This window comes from Sphaerodactylus townsendi, linkage group LG03 (assembly GCF_021028975.2).
Source record: "Sphaerodactylus townsendi isolate TG3544 linkage group LG03, MPM_Stown_v2.3, whole genome shotgun sequence".
NCBI classification, from domain to species: Eukaryota; Metazoa; Chordata; class Lepidosauria; order Squamata; family Sphaerodactylidae; genus Sphaerodactylus; species Sphaerodactylus townsendi.
Window position 1 is genome coordinate 176652352 of NC_059427.1, and position 22771 is coordinate 176675122.

At 49.7% G+C, this 22771-nt stretch overlaps 1 protein-coding gene across 1 annotated transcript in view; it reads left to right on the forward strand.

The window, feature by feature from the left end:
- The window catches only part of LOC125428040 (plexin-A3-like), an 88382-nt gene that overhangs the window by 13094 nt on the left and 52517 nt on the right, over nt 1-22771 (forward strand). Inside the window, 7 exon segments of the mRNA XM_048487616.1 lie at nt 6942-7070; nt 9153-9253; nt 11709-11832; nt 14199-14349; nt 15566-15665; nt 17083-17197; nt 21529-21729. Coding sequence (XP_048343573.1) covers nt 6942-7070; nt 9153-9253; nt 11709-11832; nt 14199-14349; nt 15566-15665; nt 17083-17197; nt 21529-21729 — 921 coding nt within the window.

Sequence of the window (22771 nt, forward strand, 5' to 3'; positions counted from 1 at the left end):
CGGGGGGGGGGGGGATGACCTAGAAACCCTCTCTAGATTCCACCTCAATCTTGCAGTGACTGGATGGTTCAGAGTAGGGGTCGCATTGCCAGCTTCCAGGTGGCAGCTGAAGATTTCTTGGCGTTACAGCTGAACACCACAGAGATCACTTCTGCTGGAGGGAACATCAGCTTTGGAGGGTAGATTCTATGGAAACTTATCCCCCAAATATTCCTTCCTGTACCCAAATTCCACTTTCCCAGGATCCACCCTCAAATATCCAGAAAGTTCCCAAACCAGGGCTGGTAACCCTAAGGGGAAGGGGGCCGTTATCCATCGCTTGTCTTGGGTCACTGGCTTCTGGTGAGGCCTGAAGATCTTCCAAAATTATAGCTCCTCTCCAGACACCACTGGCTGGTTCCCCTGAGGAAAATGGCTGTGTGATGCGGCGCATGTGGTATCGTGTCTCCCCATTGAGGGTGCAGGGATTTCCCAACTCCATCTTTTGACAAACTCTAAAGCGCTTTGAAATCATGAACTGGGTTTCCTTCCTCCGGCTCTCAGCTCTTTCCTGCTGTTTCCCATCCATCCTAGGGCAGAGTATGAACTGGTAGCGGCTTCCTCTGGGCGGCGGTTCTTCCAAAGCCCGAGGCGGACAGTGGGAGCCCACTTCCCCCCTGTGGCTGGTTGTCATGTTCAACCACTGCCTGTCAGCCTGCTGTTAGCTTTCACCAGTCCGCACGTGTCTTCCCAGCATTGTGGGCTGATGCTCGCCTGCCTCATCTTCTTCCTCATCTTCCTCCTCCTCCTCCTCCTCTTCGACCTTCTCCTCCACGATGACGACTGCAACGGTCGCTGAGCCCCCCCCCCCCCCCCATCCCGCCTCCCCACCATCAGGGCATGACTTTCAAACTAGGCTCTTGGTAAACTCAGAAACCATTTTTTTCTGTGTTTTGGTGTGTGTTGGTAGGTGAGAGTTTAAAGATTCATGAAATGTAGGGTTGCCAACTTCCAGGCGCGGCTGGAGATCTCCTGGAATTACAGCTGATTTCCAGACTACATAAACTACTTTTTGTGACTTTGTTTAAAATATTTATTCCACTTCATGGAGAAAATGGATTCTTTGGAAGGTGGATCCCATGGCATTATACCGTACCTCCCATCCCTAAACCTCAGGCTCCACATCAGAGGCATATCTAGGCAAACTGGAGCCTGGGATTAAAAACCAGAGCCACTAGCTTCTCTGTATGGGCTACGGCCACCCTCAACCCACCACGACCAAACAATGATTTTTTGCACCAGCTCACAAAATACCTCCCACCCCCAGCAAAACATACATAGCTCTCTCCCCACCAACTCTCTTTCCTAATTTTGTCCTCACACCAACCCTATGAGGTAGGTTGTTAGCCTGAGAAACAGCTCCAAGCCAGTGCAAGTGGATATTAAGCATGTAAATCTCTCACAAATCACCCCCAGCAAGCAAAATATATTTACCTAACAAATGTCAGCTAACATCTCTCACAAACACACCTCCAGTGGAATCCACCCCAAACAGCATCACTTTCAATGGTGTTTTAAATTTGGGAGCTCAAATTCTTTCTTTTAAATCCAATCTTTAAAGGGAGAATCTTTGGGTCCCCTAGTTAAAGTTTACATTGAAAGTGATGCTGTTTTGGGTGGATTATCCCCCCACTCTGGGAAACAGCATCACTTTCTAATGTTTAAAGGTAAGGGGGGATCAAAGATTCCTCCCTTTAAATCCCATGCCTAAGGGGGGTGGATTTAAAAGGAGTATCTGGGGAGATTTGGGGGGTGCCAGCTGTCAGAGGTGCAATTGTTAAGCTAGTAGCACCAAACTTTCAGGGTATCGTTAGGAGACTCTCCTGATGATGCCAGCCAGGTTTGGTAAAGTTTGGTTCCAGGGGTCCAAAGTTATGAACCCTCAAAGGTGTAGCCCCCATCTCCTATTGGTTCCCATTGGAAACAATGGGGGATGGGCACCCCCTTTGGGAGTCCATAACCTTGTATCCCCTGAACCAAATCTCATCAAACCTGAGTGGTATCACTACCAGTGAGAGTCTCCGAAAACTTCCCTGAAATTTTGGTGTGCTGCTAGCCCCAAAACTGGGTGCCTCTGCAGTCCACATACAAACTGAAAAAATGATAAAAAGGAAACACAAAAACACACAAATGAATTTTTGTGGCCCCCCCCCCACGTGACCAAATGGGGGCATCCACGGACATTTGACTCCCCATGTCCCAATGGCAGATACGTCCCTGCTCCACCCTAAAATGTCCAGTGTTTCTGAACCCAGAGTTGACAGCTCTAATGAACTGGTGAAAGTACTTTCTACTGTTTCTCTCCCATATGTGCCTGCTGTCTCTGGTGGATACCACACAGCAGATGTGTAACAAGTTGCAGTTGTTATAAGGGAACCCATTTTTCCTTTTCCCCGTTCACACGTGTGCCCTTCACCCACTCAGGCAGCAATTGGAGCCCATGGAAACAACCCGGGTTGCTTTCGCGCCTTCACACGGAGATGCTTCTCTTTAAAAAAAATTTTCCTACAACTGTGCAGGCATACAGAAATTTATTCCCGCAGCCATGCCGATCGTCCCACCTGCAGAGTTGTGCCTGTGCAACACGCGGAAGAAAAGAAAACGGGGTCTCCCTGGGTCAAATAGGTGGGGGCACCGATGAAGGTGTTGCTGTAGATTTGTCATTCTCGCTGCCACAGGGAGAAAATGTGCTCGGGGAACTTTGTGCCCTGTCGGGTGACCAAGACCTCCTGGGCGACCTGCACAGAATGGTGGGTGGGCGGAGTCTCCCTGACGGTGGACGGGGCAGAACCTAAAGTGAACCACTGGATTGTAACCCCTGGATGGAAATAATCCATCTCCTGACTGCTGTGTTCTCATGGGAGGGCCTCCAGCCCGGGATTGTGCAAAAGGATCACTGGTGTAGCGATTTGAAAATATCCCGGGTTTAGGAGAATACAGCGGGCCAAACTCATTTTGGGAACAGGATCTGTGCAAAGTTCCCACCTACCCACCGATTTATGTAATGTCCCACGCGTTATATTCGGGACCATTATTATTCCCCATATGTCCCTACTGGACAATTTGCTTTGGGACCGTGATACCCCATATGTCCCTACCTTCGGGACACATAATACTCCCATATGTTCCTACTGCCCCTGTGCTCAGTAGAGTCCACCTTGTTGGTGGTTCCTGGCCCCTCAATGATGCGAATTGGCCTCCACTCGGGCCAGGGACTCTTTGAGTTCTGGCTCCTGCCTGGTGGAACACTCCCTCTCCAGCTGTCCTGGGACCTCGCGGGCATGGGACCTTAGTGAGATTCTGCAGGGCCTGTAAGACTGAGATTGTTCTGCCGGCTTTTGGAGTGTCCAGTCAAGCTGAGAGTGCCCCCCCTTTTATTCCCTCCTATTTGAGCTCCAATTATCAATCTATAGGGACTCCACTTATTTTTTGCTTCCCCCCTGGGAAGGTTTTAATTGGAGGTAATAGCGGGACGTCATCTTTGTTAATTTATGGCTGCTGTGTTTTAATTCCACTTTTAATGGGGTTGTTTATATAGGTTTATTGTACACTGTGTAGAGGAAATTATGTTGTACACCGCTCAGAGCCCTCTGGGGGTAGAGCGGTATAAAAAACATAAATAAATAAAAATAATAAATAAATAAATATTTGGCCTGCGCAGAATCCACCTCTGTCTTCCTCCCTCAGGAGTGACATTTCAGATAGATACCTGTGCCAGAATGTTAAAGGGTCGCCCCAGCCCCATCCTGGGACCTCCTTTAACTTTGCATTTAAGGTTTCAGCCTTTAACTTCTTTTAATTTGGGTTTCTCAACAGAAAACAAGCAAAATATTAAGGACATTAAATTTTACTCTATATTTTAATTGTAAGATTATCAATATGCACCATCGAATAGACCAGCAGTTCCCAACCTTTTTTTTCACTCTGGCCAAGCTAAGCAAACCCGCTTCCCCTAAAACTGTGTATTTTCGCTGTTTTGTATTTTCGTTGTGTGGACACAAGGCACAATGTGTGTGCACAATGACATTCAAGTTATTCTATTCCATTCTAACTATGCCCCCATATCAGCAAATCCATGTTGTATTTTTTTTTCGCATATCCCCAAATGCTCTGGTGCGTACATACCGACCACTGAAATATGTGTGTCTGTTCTGTACATATTTCTAGTTCTTGTTTCTATGCTGGTGTAACATTGGGGTAAATCAGGAGTACAGCAAATTGATAGAATTTCTGCTCTCCTCTCTTCCAGCCAGGGACATCTTAAGGAAAATTTATAGTTTGCACAGGTTTCAGAAGTGCTGTTTCATAGTTCTAACCTGCATAGTTGGGCTGTAAGAAAATAATTTAGGGTAGGCAGGAGATGGCCCCTTTCCATCCAGTGGTTACAAACAGAGAGGCAGAGCAAAGGGAAGGAGTGAGCACAGACAACGCAATCCTACAGAGATGTCCTGGAAATGGAGAGAAACATATCGTACTGCCTCCAAAGATGCCAGTCATAGATGCAGGCAATATGTTAGCAGCAAGAGCTCCCAGAGCATGGCTACACAGCCCAGAAAACCCACAACAGCCAATCCTAAAGAGAAACACTCAAATATAAACCCATTAATTGTAGTGGGCTTCGCCTGGTGTGACTTTTCGTAGGATTGCACCGTAAGAGACATATTTCAGGTTCATGTTTCTGAAAAGGTGTGATGCTGCAGTTCCATTCTAGCAATCGTGATTTTGATGTTTAAAAAAACATTTTAAGAATCACCACAACAGGAATCAAAATGTGTATGTCTTGCTGAATATTTGAAAAATGACATCGTGGAATGTAATGGCCTAAAACTTAAATTGCAAATGCGATAATTTCTCCTCTCCCCACCCCAACCAAAAAATCAGCATATTGCAATTACACACCAGCTTTAACCACACCTCTTTTTGTGCCAAAGCCGTGTTGATTAGCTTCTATCACCGATTCTTCGCCTCCTTTCGCCGTGCCTCCACTGCAACTATTTTTTTGAATTCTGTGTGCCAGAAGCTGGAATTACTTAGTTTCGGGCTGCAAAGACCAAATTTCAATAGAGTAGAATATCACGGCTTCACTAAAAATAATAATCTCCCCATCAAATAGAAAATGTAAAAATAGATAAATGGCTTCACTCATCCCCCACCACACCCTGTGATCTTCCAGTATTAAGTCCCATTGTCATTTCCACTGTTCCCTGCAAATGCCAATCTTGCTATTGTGTTGGCGCAGAGGGATCTAAATCTAGCTGCCGGGCGCCAATCCCTGTTTTCTGAGTGGGTGTGAAGTGGGTTAAAAGCGGTGACTTCTAATCTTAGAAAAAAAGATTCCCACGTTTGATTCTCCTACTCCTCCACATGAGCGGCGGACTCTTATCCTGGTGGAACTTTGGATTTGTTACTCCCCACTCCTCCACACATTACGCCTACTGGGGTGACCTTTGGACCAGTCACAGTCTCTCTCAGAACTCTCTCAGCCTCCCACCTACCCTGCTACAAAGTGTCGGCTATGGAGGAGGAAGGGAAGGAGTTTGAAGCTGCTTTGAGGAGCTCCTGCACAGGAGCAAGAAAGGCATGGCTATAAATCCAGCTCTCTTCATCTTCTTGAATTCTAGTCTCCCTTCCTTGAGAAATGTGGATGCCTGGAGAAAAATGGATTAGCTTTGGAGCAGGGATTCCCCAAACTACGTCTGGCCGGGGCCAAATCTACAGCCCCCCCTGAAGGCATTTCTATCCGAGCCCGCCCAGGTATGCTGCGCGTATCAATGGCTCCATTCATGTGTGCAGTGGGGGTCGGAGTGGGTAGGAGGAACCCGGCCCCAACGGCTGTTGGATTGTGCCAGTTACATGGTAAGGCACCCCCCAAATCTCCATGAATTTTTCATTTGGACCCAGAGTTGGAAACCTTACATGGCAGTTCCGTAACTCCGCTCCCTTGCCCTCTCAGCTACTCCATGTGTTGCTCTCTTAGGCTTTCTGTTCAGCCTCACTCCCATTGGCATCAATGAGCTAGGGTTGGATAATCGATCACAAGCTGTGCCTGCTAGGAGGGAAGAATCCTGGTAAAGATACCTGATCCTGGGTTAGATGGAATGTTCGCATTGGGGAAAGTTCTGCTTTTTTTTTTTTTTACAGGGGAAGGTATTCCACAGCCTCCCCAACAATATTTGGAGCCCACCCTGTACTTGACATACTTTGAGTCACTGTCTAAAATAGACCATGACAGAAAGGCTGAAAGGTGAAATCAAACATTTTACAATCATTTGTGCATAGGAATTTGTTCATAGTTTTTTTTAGTCCGGCCCTCCAACAGTCTGAGGGACAGTGAACTGGCTCCCTGTTTAAAAAGTTTGGGGACCCCTGCTTTGGAGGGTTGACTCAATGGCATTGCACCCCTTTGTTGTGTCTGTCTTCCCCAGATTCCACCCCCAAATTTACAACCTCCGCATCAGCCCCACCTACCTCACAAGGTGTTTACTGTGGGGAGAGGAAGGAAAAAAGAGTTTTTAAGCCCTTACTGGAGAGAAAGGCAGGGTATAAATCCAAACTCCTCCTCCTCCTCCTCCTCCTTCTCTTCTAATTCCCCAACCTAGAGCTGCCAACCCTAAACTTCCAGTCCTCCACCAGCAGAACAGCAGGGACTTGGCAACCCTACCCCTATTCCTGGTCCCATTTTGGGCTTATGACACATTGTGCCAGATCGAAAGCCATGTTCTCCTACCACCTGTGGCCTCTAGCCTTCTTCTTGAGTTACTGTCCCACCCCTGATATGTCAACATAACCCCCCCTCAAATGTGTCTCAAGCACGTGATGGTTCAGTGGGAGCAGGATCAAGGGCAGTTTGCATAATGAAGAAGGGGAGGGCAAAGCCGCTCATGCAGTCGTATTCCCCGCAGGTACGTGTGGACAACCCGGACGAGGCTCATCTGTACGAATCTGTACCCGTGATGCCCGGAGAGCCCGTCCTGCGAGACATGGTCCTGAGCCCTGACCAACAACACCTCTATTTGCTCAGTCAAAGACAGGTCAGTCTGAGCATGACGCTGGTCCTGGTTGCCAATTGCCTGTTTTATTATGCCTGTTCCTGTCTTCAGGTGTGGTTTTTTTGCTGTAAATGCAGCAGGAGAAAGCTGGCCGTGGATTTGGGCCATGTCAGTGGGGAAGAGAAGGTTGGCATTTCCCCACCCAAAAGTGCATGCGTTGGCTGCTTTTGGCCACAGTAACAAAACCATCTGTTTGGCCTGCAGAATGTCACAGGCTCAATTCCTGGCATCTCCAGTCGAAAGAATCTGGTCACGAAGCATGTGAGAGTTGATGTCAGCATGGGGAGACACCGGCCCTTTCTGCTCAGAATTGAATTTCCTGATTTGGATCAAGACCATTGGGGGTGGGGGGAGGCTATCCCCACCCCCGCATGCCTTTTTCATGAGCTAAAATCCCTGGGGAGTTTTTCGCTCAGCTACTGTGCCACACACGTACTCATTGGGTGATAGGAATTTTTCCTATTGGGCCAACCAGTGGTTTTCCCGGGCTGTTTCTGGTCAGGAAACTGTGGCCCAAGCTGGGGGGGAGTTTGAAGCCCCCTCCAAATCAGGCCCCTGCATTCCGGTGCATGTCTGGTGGGCCTAGGGTTGCCAATCTCCAGGCAAGGCCTAGAGTTCTCTTGTAACTAAAAGTGATATCCAGGTGACAGATATTGGATCACCTGCAAAGAAAACAGGTGCTTGAGAGCCCAACTCATTGGTATACCATAGATTCTAGGGTGAAATCTTGCCCCCAGATTCGACCCTTCACAGGCTCCAAATCTCCACAAGTTTCCTAGGCCAGAATTTTCAACCCTGGTTGCCAACTTCCAGGTGAGGTGTGAAGATCTGGAATTACAGCCAGTCTCCGGGTGACAGATATAAGCTTCCTTGGAGAAAAAGTCTGCTTTGGAAGGTGGACTGTATGGCATTAAACCCCACTGAGATCGCTCCCCTCTGCAGTTCTGCCCTCCCCAGGCTGCAGCCCAGGAATCTCCCAACCGTTGTTGTCAACTAGACTATGGCAGGTGGAAGGACCCTAAGTACAAGATAGCACACAGGTAGTCTTTTGGCGAATTCCTTTCCTCCAGAACAGGGGTCTGCCACCTGTGGCTCTCCAGATGTTCATGGACCACAATCCATGCTGGCAGGGGCTGATGGGGATTGTAGTCCATGAACATCTGGAGAGCCACAGGTGGCAGACCCCTGCTCCAGAATAACCACTAGCAATCGCAGCCTGCATTTCCGCAGGTCAGAAAGCTTTTCTCGTGAGAAAGCGTCAATTCAGGCAGTTGTGAGCCGGGGCCTTTTGTCTCCCTTCAGGAGCGAAAGCAAGATCTTTGGACCCCAGCACGTTCCTTTTCTTTTGCTATTTACATTTATTTCCCGCCCTTTACCGCAATCTCATGGGGAGGTAGCAAAGCCTGGGTTTGCTAACCTACCAAACTTCATCACTGCCCAGATGCATCTGAGCTTTTGGGGAGGTGCGTGCAAAGTTTCGACTTTGCGAGGCAAAGGGCAATTTGACTCTGCATATATTTCAGTGTGCTAAGATATGACAACGAATGCATGTCGCTTATGTTATTTCTTTAAGCAGAAGGGCAAAGTCCTTGCCGCTGTTTTGGGAATGAGGAGGCTGAGGAGTCAGAAAGCAACGTTGGGGGACGGGAATCAGGAATGGTCTTATGGGGCCTAATCCTGCGAGGAAATGCCAGAGTTGCTTTTTCATTGTTGTGAGAGTTGGGGGAGGGGGTTTACCCCCTAAAACTATATACTGGGGTTCTCAAGGATGTGATTCCTGAAGGGAATGATTGAGGGGGGTTGGGCTAAAACCTTCTGGGGAAATGGGTGAGGGTTACCTTTACCACTCCCACCCACGACAGGTTTCTGGTGCCTTTAGCAATTGCATAGCAGGCAGAAATCCAGCCGGTAAAGCCTTCCCCATCACCACATATCTCTATTACAAAGCTGTGACTGTTGCATTTCTGTTCCAGCACAGGCGTTTTGTATATGGGGACCAGCAAAGGACAGGGAAAAAAACATTTTGTCGCCGCCCCCAAACTACTAACATTTGCCTTCCCACAGGTGGTGCGGCTTCCTGTGGAAAACTGTGAACAGTATTTGACTTGTCCTGAGTGCTTGGGCTCCAGAGACCCCCACTGTGGCTGGTGCGTCCTGCACAACAGGTGAGATCACCTCCCTCTGGCCCCCCTGCACTTTTAGAAAAGGTGGGGAGAGAATCTGTGACCTTTCACTAGCCCCGTGTTTCTCCCGCCCTCAGAGGTAACCAGCTGTGATGTTCTCCCCTCCCTTCCCCTACAGTTCTGCGCCCCCCCCTCCTTATCTGGACTCTGCAGGATCTTTAATCCTATTAAATCTGCCAGCGCTGAGCTGGCTAAGAGGGGGAAATTGTGTGTGTGTGGGGGGGGGAGTTGGAGGTATAGAGGAAGAGATGGAAGCCGCGGTTCCGCTGAGTTGAAAAAGACGTGGGAGGTGGTACGGCTCTTCTCTTCTCCCTTAAATTCATCTCTAGCTGTATTGTGGGGTGGGGGATCTTATGAAAGATCTTTGGTCTTTGCTGGAATGCGAGGCTGGGTTTCCCCTCCCTGCAACCGTATCCCTTGTACATCTTTTTCGGCTCAGCAGGGCGGCAGAGGGCAGCCGGGGAGGGGTCCGGAGTGTCAGAGAACAGCTTCCTCCTGATACGTGTCTCCATCAGCAGATGTTTTGCTTCTTTTCCAGGCCACCTCCCTGTCTCCTATCACTGTCTCAGCACCTGGCACCAGTAGCTGACACCTCCTGGCTTAATATAGAACTATGTGATAATATTGGGGGGGGGGAGTGAAAATGGAGGTGACACCCTCCTTTTACAGTGTGTGTGTGTGTGGTGGGGGTGTATAGAGGGAAAGCCGAGAGGTGCAAATCTTCTGCATTCTTGTGCAAAATCTTTTCCTCCTGTTGCAACCTCAGGTTCTTGGCATCCATCTCCCCCTCTCGCCATCTCCCCCTCTGGGCCCCTAACAGTGGCTTTGTGTACCCCGCTCTTTTTCCTAGCAGCAATGTTGTCATTTTTTGGTTTTTCCGTTGTGCGGCTGCATCTCATTCTTGCTTATCCCCATCTCCCCAGGCGTCCTCACATCTAGAGCTAACAAGCCTCCAGGGTCCGGGAGTGGAAGCCACAGGCCCGCAAGGCAGTCCCCAGATGGATTTTTCTCCCCCCCCCCCCCCCGCCCCACATGCATGCGCGTACATAGACGCACGCGTGGCTTTGTTGTGGATCTCACTGTTGCCTTCCCCTATCTCTTGCCTTGATGTCTTCTTTGGGACTGAGGTTCCAGGTTTGGGTCCACTGGTCTGAAGCAAAATCCAGAAACAAAAAAAGGCACATCCTATCTTTTCTTAAGACCAACTGAAGCTACACAAAACTGTGCGCAAGGTTCCAGGTTCTACAGAATTCTTTGCTAGGCTGGGTGTTAACAAACAAGGGAGGGGAGAAAAGATATTTAATGATCTTGAGGCCCTTTTGAAAGCGTCCTGTATAGCAGAGGTCTCCGAACTTTTTGAGTCTGTGGTATACCTTTCAAACTTCGACATGACATGGTGAGTGCAGCCACAAAATGGCTGGCTCAAAATGGCTGCTGCAGGAGGTGGAGACAGTCACAAAATGGACGCCACAGTTTATCAGTCACGCAGTGACGATCCTTGTGGTTGGGGTCAGCTGTTGCTGAAGCAAGTGTGCGCAGCCAATCAGAAGCCTTGCTGAGTAATAGCCCCACCTGGCACCGTCCACTTTCTAAAAACACTCAGCCAGAGCCAAGAAAGATATTACCTGGCAATCTGGCACCCATGAGTGCCAGGCTGCGGACCTCTGGTCTATTTCTAGGCTTCTTCTCCAATCAGCTGGCAATAGTTTGTGTGCGGAGGGTTGTGAGCACCCCTCTGCAGACCACCCCTGCAAGGTAGGCCATCTTGGCCTCATAGAGACTCAGCTACCCTTCCAAAACAACCAAGAAGTGACCCTGGCTTCTGTTTATACGTTCTTTATTTCAATCAGGCAGTTAACGGAGAGTCCTGCAATCCTGAGCTCATATACCATACTTCTTCCTTCTTGTCCTGCCTCCCTTTCTTCCCTCGCAGGAGGTTCCCTCCCTTCTGGCAGCTCCCTGGTACAGCCTTCTAGTGGCTAGCGAGCTGTCTGTTGAGCCCTGCCAGCCTAGGATGGGCTCTTTAGCTTTTCTGGTCCTCCTCCTTGATTGTAGCCTGGCTGGGGTTGTGTTGGACCTGCCCCACATTCTAAGACTGCAGAAAAACTGCTAATTGCAGCTTGGCTAGGGTTGTGCTGCCTCCACCCTGTTACCTGGAACTGTAGAGGCCTGCTGTTGTTACTTAGACCTCCTGCAATTTCTCTGCAGTTTCTGGCTTTCTGGAGGCCCCTGCTCCTTTTGGTAAGTCCAGGGGCAGGGTTACAAGTTGTGGTGTTCTCCAGGATCCCTGGTGGGTATTTGTGACAAGAAAGGGGGTGGAACAGATTGCCAGGTGCTGGGAGGCAGCCCTGTCCCTGGACAAGGGGGGTGTTATTGATCAGGGCTTCAGCAAAGACTTCATTTCCATTCCAACCCCTCCTTGTTTCTCCACCTTCAGGTGTTGTAGGGAAAGCGAGTGCCCTCACGCAGCAGAGCCTCACCACTTCACGTCGACACTGAGCCAGTGTGTGAAGCTGATCGTAGAACCGAATAATGTCTCTGTCACAGACCCCAGCATCTTGGTGAGTCCTGGGTCCCTCACATTCACATCCCCTCCCCTGCATGCCACCCTCCCTCCCCCTCCCCCCGCTAGGGTGGGTGGGCCATGTCCAGATGCCCAGTGTGGGGGTTGTGGAGTCTGATGATGCATTTCCTGGGGCCCACTTGCTTCTCCTTCCCCAAATCAGAGAGCCAGTCCTGACTTTTCTGGACCATATTGGAGCCAGAGGTGTTTCAGAAATGCCCAAGAGGAGGTTCCATGGACCCTCTATCTATCACAGGAGGGCATCTGGCTCAGAACCTCCCAATATTTTGTGAGTGGCCCCCACTCGCCATGGCACCTATTGTTTAGTTGGATCCTCCCCCCACCCCACAGCAGCCATTCAAATCCCAACATGGGCCATAAAAGCTCGCTGGGTGATCTACGTCCAGTCTCCTTCTCTCAGCCTAACCTACCTCACAGGGTTGTTGTGAGGCTAAAGCAGAGGAGACGGTGCTTTGAGTCCCCACTGCGCAGAAAGACAAGGCATAAATCAATAAAATAAAAAGTTTCCTCCAAAGTGTAAAAATGCAGAAAGGGAAATGTGAATGTATGATAAACGGCAAGTGAGGAGAGCCGTCCCTGTGCCAATAGTATGTGTCGGTGTGTATACGTTACACAGGTCAAAGCATGTACAATAAATCCTATTCTATGAATGAAGTAATTAATTAACGATGTTGTAATACTGTTTGTACAAAATGATAAGTGGTAATTCTCCCAGTGCTGCTGGCCTGTCATTTGTCCCTGGCGTGAGTGAATTTATGTTCCTCTTCTGTCTTTGTTTGTTCTTCCTGGGTGGTTAGGTCATGGTTATTTATATGCTTGCCTGCAGAATCTAAGTCTCTAAGAATCTCAGCTTTTTCTTTCTTTCCTCAAGGCAACTTTCGAGCCCTTATTGATGCTTTTAAGGGTCATTTCTAATTGGCTGTTGACCCCTCTCCTCCTTGTGTGGACGATCCTGGTTGGAACCTAACTCTGGTTGCTGATATTCTGGGTAACTGGAGTTAGTTTTCTGAACCAGACAGGCTTAGAATACCTGTTTGGGTTAGACTGGAGTATAACTCTGATCATCCTGTCTGCCTGCATTTGTATCCCATGACTGGCCAAAGTTAGCTTTCAGTTGGATTCTTTGTGTGAGAAGGGAATGAAGGAAGTATGTGAGCTCAGCAACGAATTGGAGTTGTGTGTATGCTGGTTTAAAGCAAAGTTAAAAGTGACGTGGGCTGGAACGGGGCTGTTGGACATCATCTTGTGAAATGAGACGCGCTGCTGGAGACGATTTCCCGTGCTCAGAACTTCCGGACTTTTGCTTGCCCCTTCCGCGACTAGCGTGTTTTTCTCCCATCAAGTCTCGGTCGACTTATGGGGGACCTGTTGGAGTTTTCGAGACAAGAGATATGTTCAGAGGTGGTTTGCCTCTGTGCAGTGTACCCCGGACTTCCTTGGTGGTCTCCCATCTAAATGCTAACCAGGGGCAGCCTTGCTTAGCTTCTGAGATCTGACGAGAACAGAGCCATCCAAGGCAGGGCATGGCTATCATAGACCCAATTAATTTTCCAACACAGTAAATATTGCCGAATCAATCATTCTAAGAGATATTCTGGAAATGTCTTTTAATTTCTGTAGCAAGTTTGTGTGTGTACATATGCATACACCTGTGCACACGTATGTATGTATGTATTTTATGGGAACTCCATGGGTTGTTGCTTAGAATATTGATTCTGTATTATATATCTAATAGCAATTGGTGACCCTGATAAGCAAATTTTAAAAATTGGCAAGGTGAGACCTACCAGGTTTGAAATTATTTGGGAAAAACGGGGATTTTACCTCCCAGAGGACCGCACAGAACTCTGTTAAAAAGTGACACCTTCCGTTGCCTAGCAACCCCAAAAGCTACGGAAAAATTTCAAAGGGCTGGGAAATGTGGTGGTTGGCCAGGGGTGGTGGTAAACTTTGGACTCATGGGCAAAGGTAAGAGGAGGGAAAAAGGCCTGGAAATGGACGGCAGGACAGGTGGATGGGACGGGAACTGTGTGGTTGGAGTGGGGCAACAGAAATTGGTGGAGGGATGTTGAGGGGTGAAATGAGAATCGCGGGAAGAGGAGAGGAAGTGAGAGCCAGCAAGGAAAAGGGTGGCGTTCCCCACCCCCTGTGAATCTTCACTCCACTTGCATATAATGTGAATCTTTATGTGTTCTCCACTTACAGATAATGTAACGTACAAGAAGACCCCGTTTTGCTTGCTGCAGAGCAGCAGGAGAATCACGGGGCCTTCTTTTCTTGCTCCAGAGTGACATGCGAATCCTCTCAATCGAGTGACTTTCCTCTCTTGGGGTCTGTTCCCAGCTTCAGATGACTGTCCACAACGTCCCAGATCTGACGGCCGGGGTGATTTGCTCCTTTGAGAGCCTCGGAGAGAGCGAGGGGCAGCTGCAGATAGATGGGGGAATCCGCTGCCTTTCTCCTACCTTGCGGGACGAGCCGCCCGGGGAGCATGGTTAGTGCTGCGAGGGGGGGGCGGGGGCGGGGGGCAGCATCGTGACTCTGAGAGGCTGAACAATGAGTGGAAACTGGTTTTGCCATGAACTCACTCGGAGCCCATGAGGTCGTAATACTGACCTACCTTGCAGGATAGTTTGCAAGGACTGCAGAAAGAGATCATGGCCCAGAGAACGGTTGGCACCCGTTGAATGGAATTCTCACAACGGCCTGCCATGCTGTTTTTGTGCGGTGTGTTAAAGGATTAGACTGAGATGTGTGAAGCCCAGGTTCAAACCCTCAATCTTTCATAGAACTAGAGTTGTCAGGGAAGGGAGGGGGGAGGGTAGGATTGTCAGAGACCGTCTGGGAAACTACTGGAGAGTTGGGGGTAGATGCTGGGAGGGCAGGGGCACCTCAGTGGGATACAAGGCCACAGAGTCCACTCTCCAAAGCATTCGTTTTCTTCAGGCGATCTGATCTCCTTAGTCTAAAGATAAGCTGTGATTGCAGGGATGGGCCACCTGGAGGTTGGCATCTGTCCCTTTCAGCATCGTCTTCCTCCCAGAGTGGACATTCTGTGCCTAAAACAGAGCAGGGCAGAACAATGTTGTGAGCTGCTCTGAATCCTCCTTGGGCAGATAAGCAGCGTAGGAATGCGTAAGCAACAAAGTAAGGTTGCTTTGGGCTATCCTCACTGAAGCAACTTTCTTCTTAGAGAGCCAGCGTGGGGCAGTGGTTAAGAGCGGTGGACTCTAATCTGGAGAGCCTGGTATGATTCCCCACTCCTCCACGTGAGCAGACACTCTTATCTGGTGAACTGGATTTGTTTCCCCGCTCCTTTAAGAACATAAGAACAAGCCAGCTGGATCAGACCAGAGTCCATCTAGTCCAGCTCTCTGCTACTCGCAGTGGCCCACCAGGTGCCTTTGGGAGCTCATATGCAGGATGTGAAAGCAATGGCCTTCTGCGGCTGTTGCTCCCGAGCACCTGGACTGTTAAGGCATTTTCAATCTCAGATCAAAGAGATGAAGCCTGCTGGGTGACCTTGGGCCAGTCACAGTTCTCTCAGAACTTTCTCAGCCCCACCTGCCTCACAAAGTGTCTGTTGTGGGGAGAGGAAGGGAAAAGGCGTTTGCAAGCTACCCTGAGTCTCTTTACAGGAGAGAAAGGCAGGGTATAAATCCAAGCTCTTCATAAATCTTCGTCTTCTTTCCTTTCCACCGTTATTTCAGGTGATGTCCGTACTGTGAGGCTCCGCCTTCTCTCCATAGAGACTGGGGTAGAATTTGCCAGCACCAATTTTGTCTTCTATGACTGCAGCCTTCTGCGCACGTGAGTTTCAGCAATCTGGTGACTTCCCTGTTCCTCAGTCCTCAAATATTGCTCCAACTTTGAAGCCCAGCACTGCCAAATATTAATTCCTGAGCTCTCCTTTTCATTCACAATTTAGCTCATGTACCTTTATTTAGCATGTTAAACCCCGACAAAGTGTTTGAAGAGGACAACTCTCATACAGGGGCATGTCAAAGGGTTTGGGTGTTGCCTCCCTGCCCAAGAGACATCTGGTTTCACAGCTAGGGCTCCAAAGACCAGATTTTATTATTATTTATTTTTGTATGCAGGGGATTGGGGTGTTAAAACAGCCCTGGAGTGCTCTACATCAGAGGCCTTCGTAGGGGATGCTTTTGAGCTCCCCTGAGCAGGGGTCTTCAAACTATGGCCCTCCAGATGTTCATGGACTACAATTCCCATCAGCCCCTGCCAGCATGGCCAAGTGAGTAGGAGGCTCATAGGGGTGTAGTCTATGGCTATCTGGAAGGCTCATAGTTCGACAGATCCTACCAGTAGTCATACCAGATGATTTTTTTGGGAAGGACTTTTCAGGCCAAAGATTGCGAAATAATTGTGTGAACATGCGCCCAAAATGGCTAAGTGAAAGCAGAGGGGCTTTGCCTTTATGGCAGCCAGGGCTGTCGTATCAGGAGTTATGAGAAAGGGGATTTTGAGGCCAGAAGGTGAGAGCAGATAAGGTGAGCGTGGCCTTGCCATCTGTCCTTTTAGAAACCGACGGACTGACGTGACTCGGCAGCCCTACGGCTGCTATGCGGCCTAATTTTTTCTCTCAGGATTTAGCACGCATCCTGTTTGCTATTTTTGATAGTTCAAAAAAAAATAAAAATCAGAAATCACATGCCATCTCAGCTTAACGTTGCAGTAGAACAGTGTTTCCCAACCTGAGGTGCGCGTGTCCCCAGAGTGTTTGGGGGCTTATGTGAAAAAGTTACACAATGGGTTTGCTAAGATGGGGTACAGTTTTAGGGTTGCCAAGGGATAAATGAGTGAGAAAAATGCTTGGGAACCATTGCAGTAGGATCTTCCTTTCTCACTTGAGGAGCATCGAGGCGTACGCCGTGCCGTCTACTCCGTTTGTGGCATTGGCTTCAGTCAACGTCCCCTCAGGGCTTGTCTCTGCAGCCAGCAGATGGCTTTGGCAGGGACTTCGGGAGCTGATTCAGCCAGCCTCTCTCTCTCTCTCTCCCCTCCCTGAGTTCCATACCCCCAGGCGTAAGAATGGGAACAAGGGAATAAAGGTAGCCCGGGGAGGGAGCGTAATTTGCGCGGGGGTGGGGGGGCTGTTTGGGTGTCCTTCAGGGCATGATTCTGTGGGGAATCTCTCTGTGTGCGCGTCACCTCTCCTTATCGAATATATATATATATATATATATGCTTATTTCCCTCGCCTCTGCAGGTGTCTGTCATGCGTGAGCAGCCGGTACCCTTGCCACTGGTGTAAATATAGACACGCTTGCACCCACAACGTTGCCAAGTGCTACTTTGTGGAGGGACGAGTGAACACTACTGAGGTGAGAAGACTTCTTGCTACGTAGGGATTTTTCCTCCCTTCACATGCACGGTCCGGGTCCTGGACAGTCCCCTTGAGAGAAGTTCTGGGGTACCAAACTCCCAACCCCCCAGCCACAAATCGGTCATGCGCTTCCCTATTCGCGCTGCTCAAATTGATCCCCTGTAAAGGGTCCCCCCGCCCTTTCACGGCTGGGGAAATCTGCAGGGAGCTCCCTGAGGCATAAACCGTTAGGCTGGAATTACTGCTCCCCCTGCCGAGTTTTGCAGGGTGGGGGCTTCAGAAGCTCGGCCTCTGACTGCGCTTCTCCTCCTTGCCTCTCTCAAGGGCTCTGTTATTCCAGTTTAACAGCAATAATAGTTGCAGTCTTTCCCCTCCCCCAGGGTATTTCAGAGGGCACTAAAAGCCCAGCAAGAAATTATTTGTTCCACTTTTAGATTGATGGAAGTCACGTGACCTTTAACTGTTTACACTTAAAAAATCTATTGCAATATTTTGGGATCATGAAGAATAAAGAATTTACAAGTGAATCCCTTCGAATGCTCAACTGTGCCTTTGTGATTAAGGCTCTAGTCCCTGCGTCTCTGTTTTGTAGCTAGAGTCAGATTTGAAGGATCTGCCTCTTTCATAGACAGGGGGTCAGGCTATCCAGGAGTAGAAGATCTGTGTGCCATTATTCTTGCTGGCGAAAAGGCACATATTGCTTCCCCACATTCTTTAATGTAGCCACTGAGACTAGCTCTTGCGTACTGAGAGAGCTCTGATAGCCAAGATTGTTCAAGTACAGGTCATTTGTTTTGATGACTGAATTACTGAAAGGTCTGTTGTCTGTATAATAAAGAGGTTGATGATGGGAATGTATTTCTTTGGTGTGGCAAGAAAAAAAGAGGGTTCGGTAGGGAATAGGACCTGTCAGAAGAGACAGTGACTTGCAGGATACCGTAGCTCTCTGATTCTCATGTCCCCAAGTGGGGAACCAGTCAGTAAGTGTTTGGGTGGAACTTGCTAAAAAACCCACCTGCAATTCTATACTATCAACCATACCTTTGCACAGCAAATTCCACCCAAACACTTACTGATTGGTTCCCTACCTGGGGACATGACAATTTATACCCTCACTGGACACAGCATGTAACAGACTTCCCTCTGTGATACACCTCTGAAGATGCCAGCCACAGATGCAGGCGAAACGTTAGGAGCAAGATCCACCAGACCACGGCCACACAGCCCCCCAGAAAACACACCAAAACCAGCCAGATCACCTTGTACAAAGGATCCCCTTATAAATGTGTGTTTGTCCTCAGACTGAGAAATTCTAAGGAGTCAGAGGGGGAGAGTCAGCAGGTGGCGGGTCGACAACATTTAGTGCTATAATTTGCTCCCAGAGTGCCTGTGTGGGGCGGGGGACAGAATCGATATGTGGTGGGGGGATGCTTTGCTGGTAGCGAGGGCCAGTTGCTCATGATCAATCGTCTGGTCGGGGCAGCGGGATCAATAGCTCTGGAGACGCCCAGGGGCTCTTTGTGGGCAGGTAATTGATAGCAGCTCCCTTCGAGGGGCCGGCGTTTGGGTTGTGGTCAGATGCGGCTGCGGCTGGAGGGCAGCAGGGGCAGCGAAGAGACTCTTGAGGTGCAGAAAACATGTCCTCTTCAAATTGTGGGGGGCCGAGGGGCTCTGTCAAGATTGGGTGCGCTTAGGATGAAGGAAAGAAGGGGGTGCGTATTGGGAATGGGAGGGGGCTTGGGAAATTCAGCCCCCCCCCTCCCCACACACCCTGCAGCCTTCTCATCAGTGGCTACCGCCCCGCCTGCTTGCTAGCCGTGTAAATAGAACTGCCAGACCAACACACCTCCCCCCCCCCACCATTCCTTTTGGTACCAAAGAGCAATTAACCAGGCTCTGGTTTCCATGGCAACTCGGAGCGCCCAGCAGTTCCTTTCATCTCCATCTCTCTCGTGTGGCCGCTCTGGGCAAGAGGAGGAGCTGGAAGCTCCGGGGGTTTTATTCCTCCCGTGTTCAGGATAGGGCCTGGGGAGCACGGAAGGTCATGTGGCTGCATGTCTTACAGAGGAGGAGGAGGAACCTTGTACCAGACTCCTGAGAGAAAGGGGAGGGTCATATCCTGTCCCCAGCAGTGACTAAAGCCAGACTCAGAAGTATCGCCCTCGTCACTTGGTTTGTCTTCTGAGTAATCATCGACAGCCTGAGCTGTAAAGGCGGATTTTATGTCATTCCAGTATCCATTAATTCAACTACAGCGCCTTTGTTAGGAATTCACACATGCAGGGAAGAGAAAGTCCAAGTGTTGTGGCTTAGCTATTATCAAGAGTTAGGCAGGGATTAGAAGAAGAGGAAGAGGAGGAGTAGGAGGAGTTTGGATTTATATCCCCCCTTTCCAGTGGTGGGATCCAAAAATTTTAGTAACAGGTTCCCATGGTGGTGGGATTCAAACTGTGCCATAACGCCAATGGGGCTGGGTGGGGCATGACGGGGGCGTGGCCAGGCATTCAGGAGCCGGGGCATTCCTGGGCAGGGCTGTGGTAAGGATGCAGCCGCTGCGCCGGTCCTTGGGCGGGAAACGAATGCACGCAGGCACAGGCTGCCATGCACGCCGGTGCACCTCCTGCTAGACTGCTTCAAGTTCTGCACACTACTGCTGAGAGGAGGGGCGTAACTAAGGCAAAAATCACGTGGCAAAATCACCAATTAGTAACCCCCTCTCGGCACACACAAACAATTAGTAACCTACTCTCGGGAACCTGTGAGAACCTGCTGGATCCCACCTCTGCCCCTTTCTCTCCTGCAGGAGACTCAAAAGGGCTCACAATCTCCTTGACCTTCCCCCCTCACAACAAACACCCTGTGAGGTGGGTGGGGCTGAGAGAGCTCCGAGAAGCTGTGACTAGCCCAAGGTCACCCAGCTGGCGTGTGTGGGAGTGCACAGGCTAATCTGAATTCCCCAGATAAGCCTCCACAGCTCAGGCGACAGAGCTGGGAACCAAACCCCGCAAAGCTGGGAACCAAACCCGGTTCCTCCAGATTAGGTACACGAGCTCTTAGCCTCCTACGCCACTGCTGCTCCAGTGGACTGCCACCTTCCAGGCTGGAGAACCCCCAGATTTTGATTGCTCTCCAGGCTATGGAGAGGTCTTCCCCTGTAGATAATGGCTATTTTTGGAAGGTGGACAAGCTGAAGTTCCTCCCCTCTTCAAACTCCACCCCCCAAAATCTCTGGGATTTCCCCAGCCTGGAGCTGGCAACGCTCTGCAACATGCGTGTTGTTCTGCAGTCCTTCCCCAGGGTGCCCATCGGCTGCCGTGCTCAGCTTCATGGCCTCGGATGCCCCCCTCTGCGAGAGCGCCTCCCTCCTTACGCTCTGCCGTGACGGCTTTGCTCATCTGAACAGGACCGTACGCAGGTGCCAACCTGTAAGTGGGCAAGATCAACCTCTGCTTGTGCGTGCCCCTCCCCTGCTTTGTGAAACAGCCGGCCCAAGGAGGTCAGGAAGACTCTCGCCAGGCTGGCTTTCCACAAACTGTGCAAAACTGAATTGTCCAACAGGGTTTTTCGACCCAGGCAAGAGAGTTGCCCGGTACAAAATGATTCACAAGGTTACTTGGAATAAATTGTTTGGGACTACGGTCTATACCAGTGGTGGCGAACCTTTGGCACTCCAGATGTTATGGACTACAATTCCCATCAGCCCCTGCTAGCATGGCCAATTGGCCATGCTGGAAGGGGCTGATGGGAACTGTAGTCCATAACATCTGGAGTGCCAAAGGTTCGCCACCACGGGTCTATACTGTTGTGTAGGACTTGCTGAGAATAGAAACATAGAGCTGGATGGGACCTCAAGGATCATCTAGTGGAGCTCCCTGCACAATGCAGTAAATTCACAAGTACCTTCCCCTCCTCCCCTCGTGACCCCTGCTCTGTGCCCAGAAGAAGGCAGCAATAGGAGCCTGCTTGATAATTTTTGCGTTATTCAATGTGTCATGTTAATACTTATGCTTTGCTTTAACAGCCCCAATCTTAGTGCGCTGTTCACTGGATGTCCTATCCTGTTGATTATATTGCCTTGCTCTGTGTAAAGCCTTCCTTCCAGCTGGGAGTCAAGTCAACTATAAATACCATAAATAAAAACTTGGCTTGTCTTCTGAGAGATCATGGATAGGACTGATCTGAAAAAGTACATTTTATGTACCACCAGCATCCATTAATTCAACTGTAATTCCTAGGTGACCTAGAAGCTCAACATGCAGACGTGGGAAAGTCTACGCTCGTGCCGTGGCATGTGTGAATAAGACTGGTGTCTCTTCCTCTGTCTTCTAGGGCTGCCCAGAGCTGCTTCTTGGTGGAGAGATCTTGATTCCAGTGGGGGTGTTGCAACCTATTACTCTGCGGGCCAAGAACCTTCCACAACCTCAGTCGGGCCAGAAGAACTACGAATGCGTTTTGGGTATCCAGGGTCGGCAGCAGCGGGTCCCAGCCGTACGCTTCAATTCGAGCAGCGTGCAGTGCCAGAATACATCGGTGAGAGCTGGGCTGTAATTATTCATTAACAAACTAGCGGGCCCGGCCACGCATTGCTGTGGCTGAGTCTGGTGAAGTGGAAAAGAAAGAAAAGGGGAAGCAAACGGTTCGAACATGTGTCATTGCACAATGATTGATTTACCCAGGGAGGGGAGGGCAAGGGGCCCCTCGCTCCCCTCCCTCTCTCCTGTTCCCTTGCATGGCAACCCGTCCCGTCCCTCCCAAATGTTCCCCTTCCTCTGCTAGGGTGGGTGGGCCATGTGCAGGTGGCTGGCCCTGTCCCTTTCACTCCCTTCACTTGCAGGCGAATTATCTAGCGTAAAACACGCTGGGAGGCATGAGCTACGTTGTGTTCAAATTTCAGAGTGTTTTGTCCAGCAAACCCCCGGACCCTCCCTCCACCTTCCCTTTCCTCCGGCTAGGGTTGGGTGGGCCATGTGCAGATGGCCCACCCCATCCCTTTCACTCCAGATGGCAGAGGTTTTCAAGGAAGGCATGGTTGTTTCCCTTGTATCAGAGGGTGTTGCTTTGATGGCCAGCAGATGGCTGTTGTGGGGGGAGACAGAACTGTGGTTCCAACTGTCACAGGTGGGGAATGTACACACTAACTGGCACAGTTGTGTCATGTACACAACAGGCGGGGTGGAAACAGTATGGAAACCGGGCCGCATCACGAAATCGCGACGTTATTAGTGAAAATTTCAAAGCAATCGGTCCAGTAGTTTGGGAGATTACCTGTCAGCAGAAAAATGCACTGATAGATGTTTATATATATAGATTGTGTGTCCTGATTTTTTTTTTGTAGTGAAAAGTATTTGAAAGTTAAAAGTAATCCAGTGTGCAAGCATCATTACTGACCCAGGGGAGGATGTCCTATCACAATATTTACTAGGCAGACTGTGTTTACAGGGTGGTTTGCCATGGCTCTTCCCAGTCCTCATTTTACTGACCTCGGAAAGATGGACGGCTGAGTCACCCTGAAGCTGGCTCCCAGAAACTGACTTCTGTCAGGACTGAAATGTCATGAGCAGAACTTGGACTG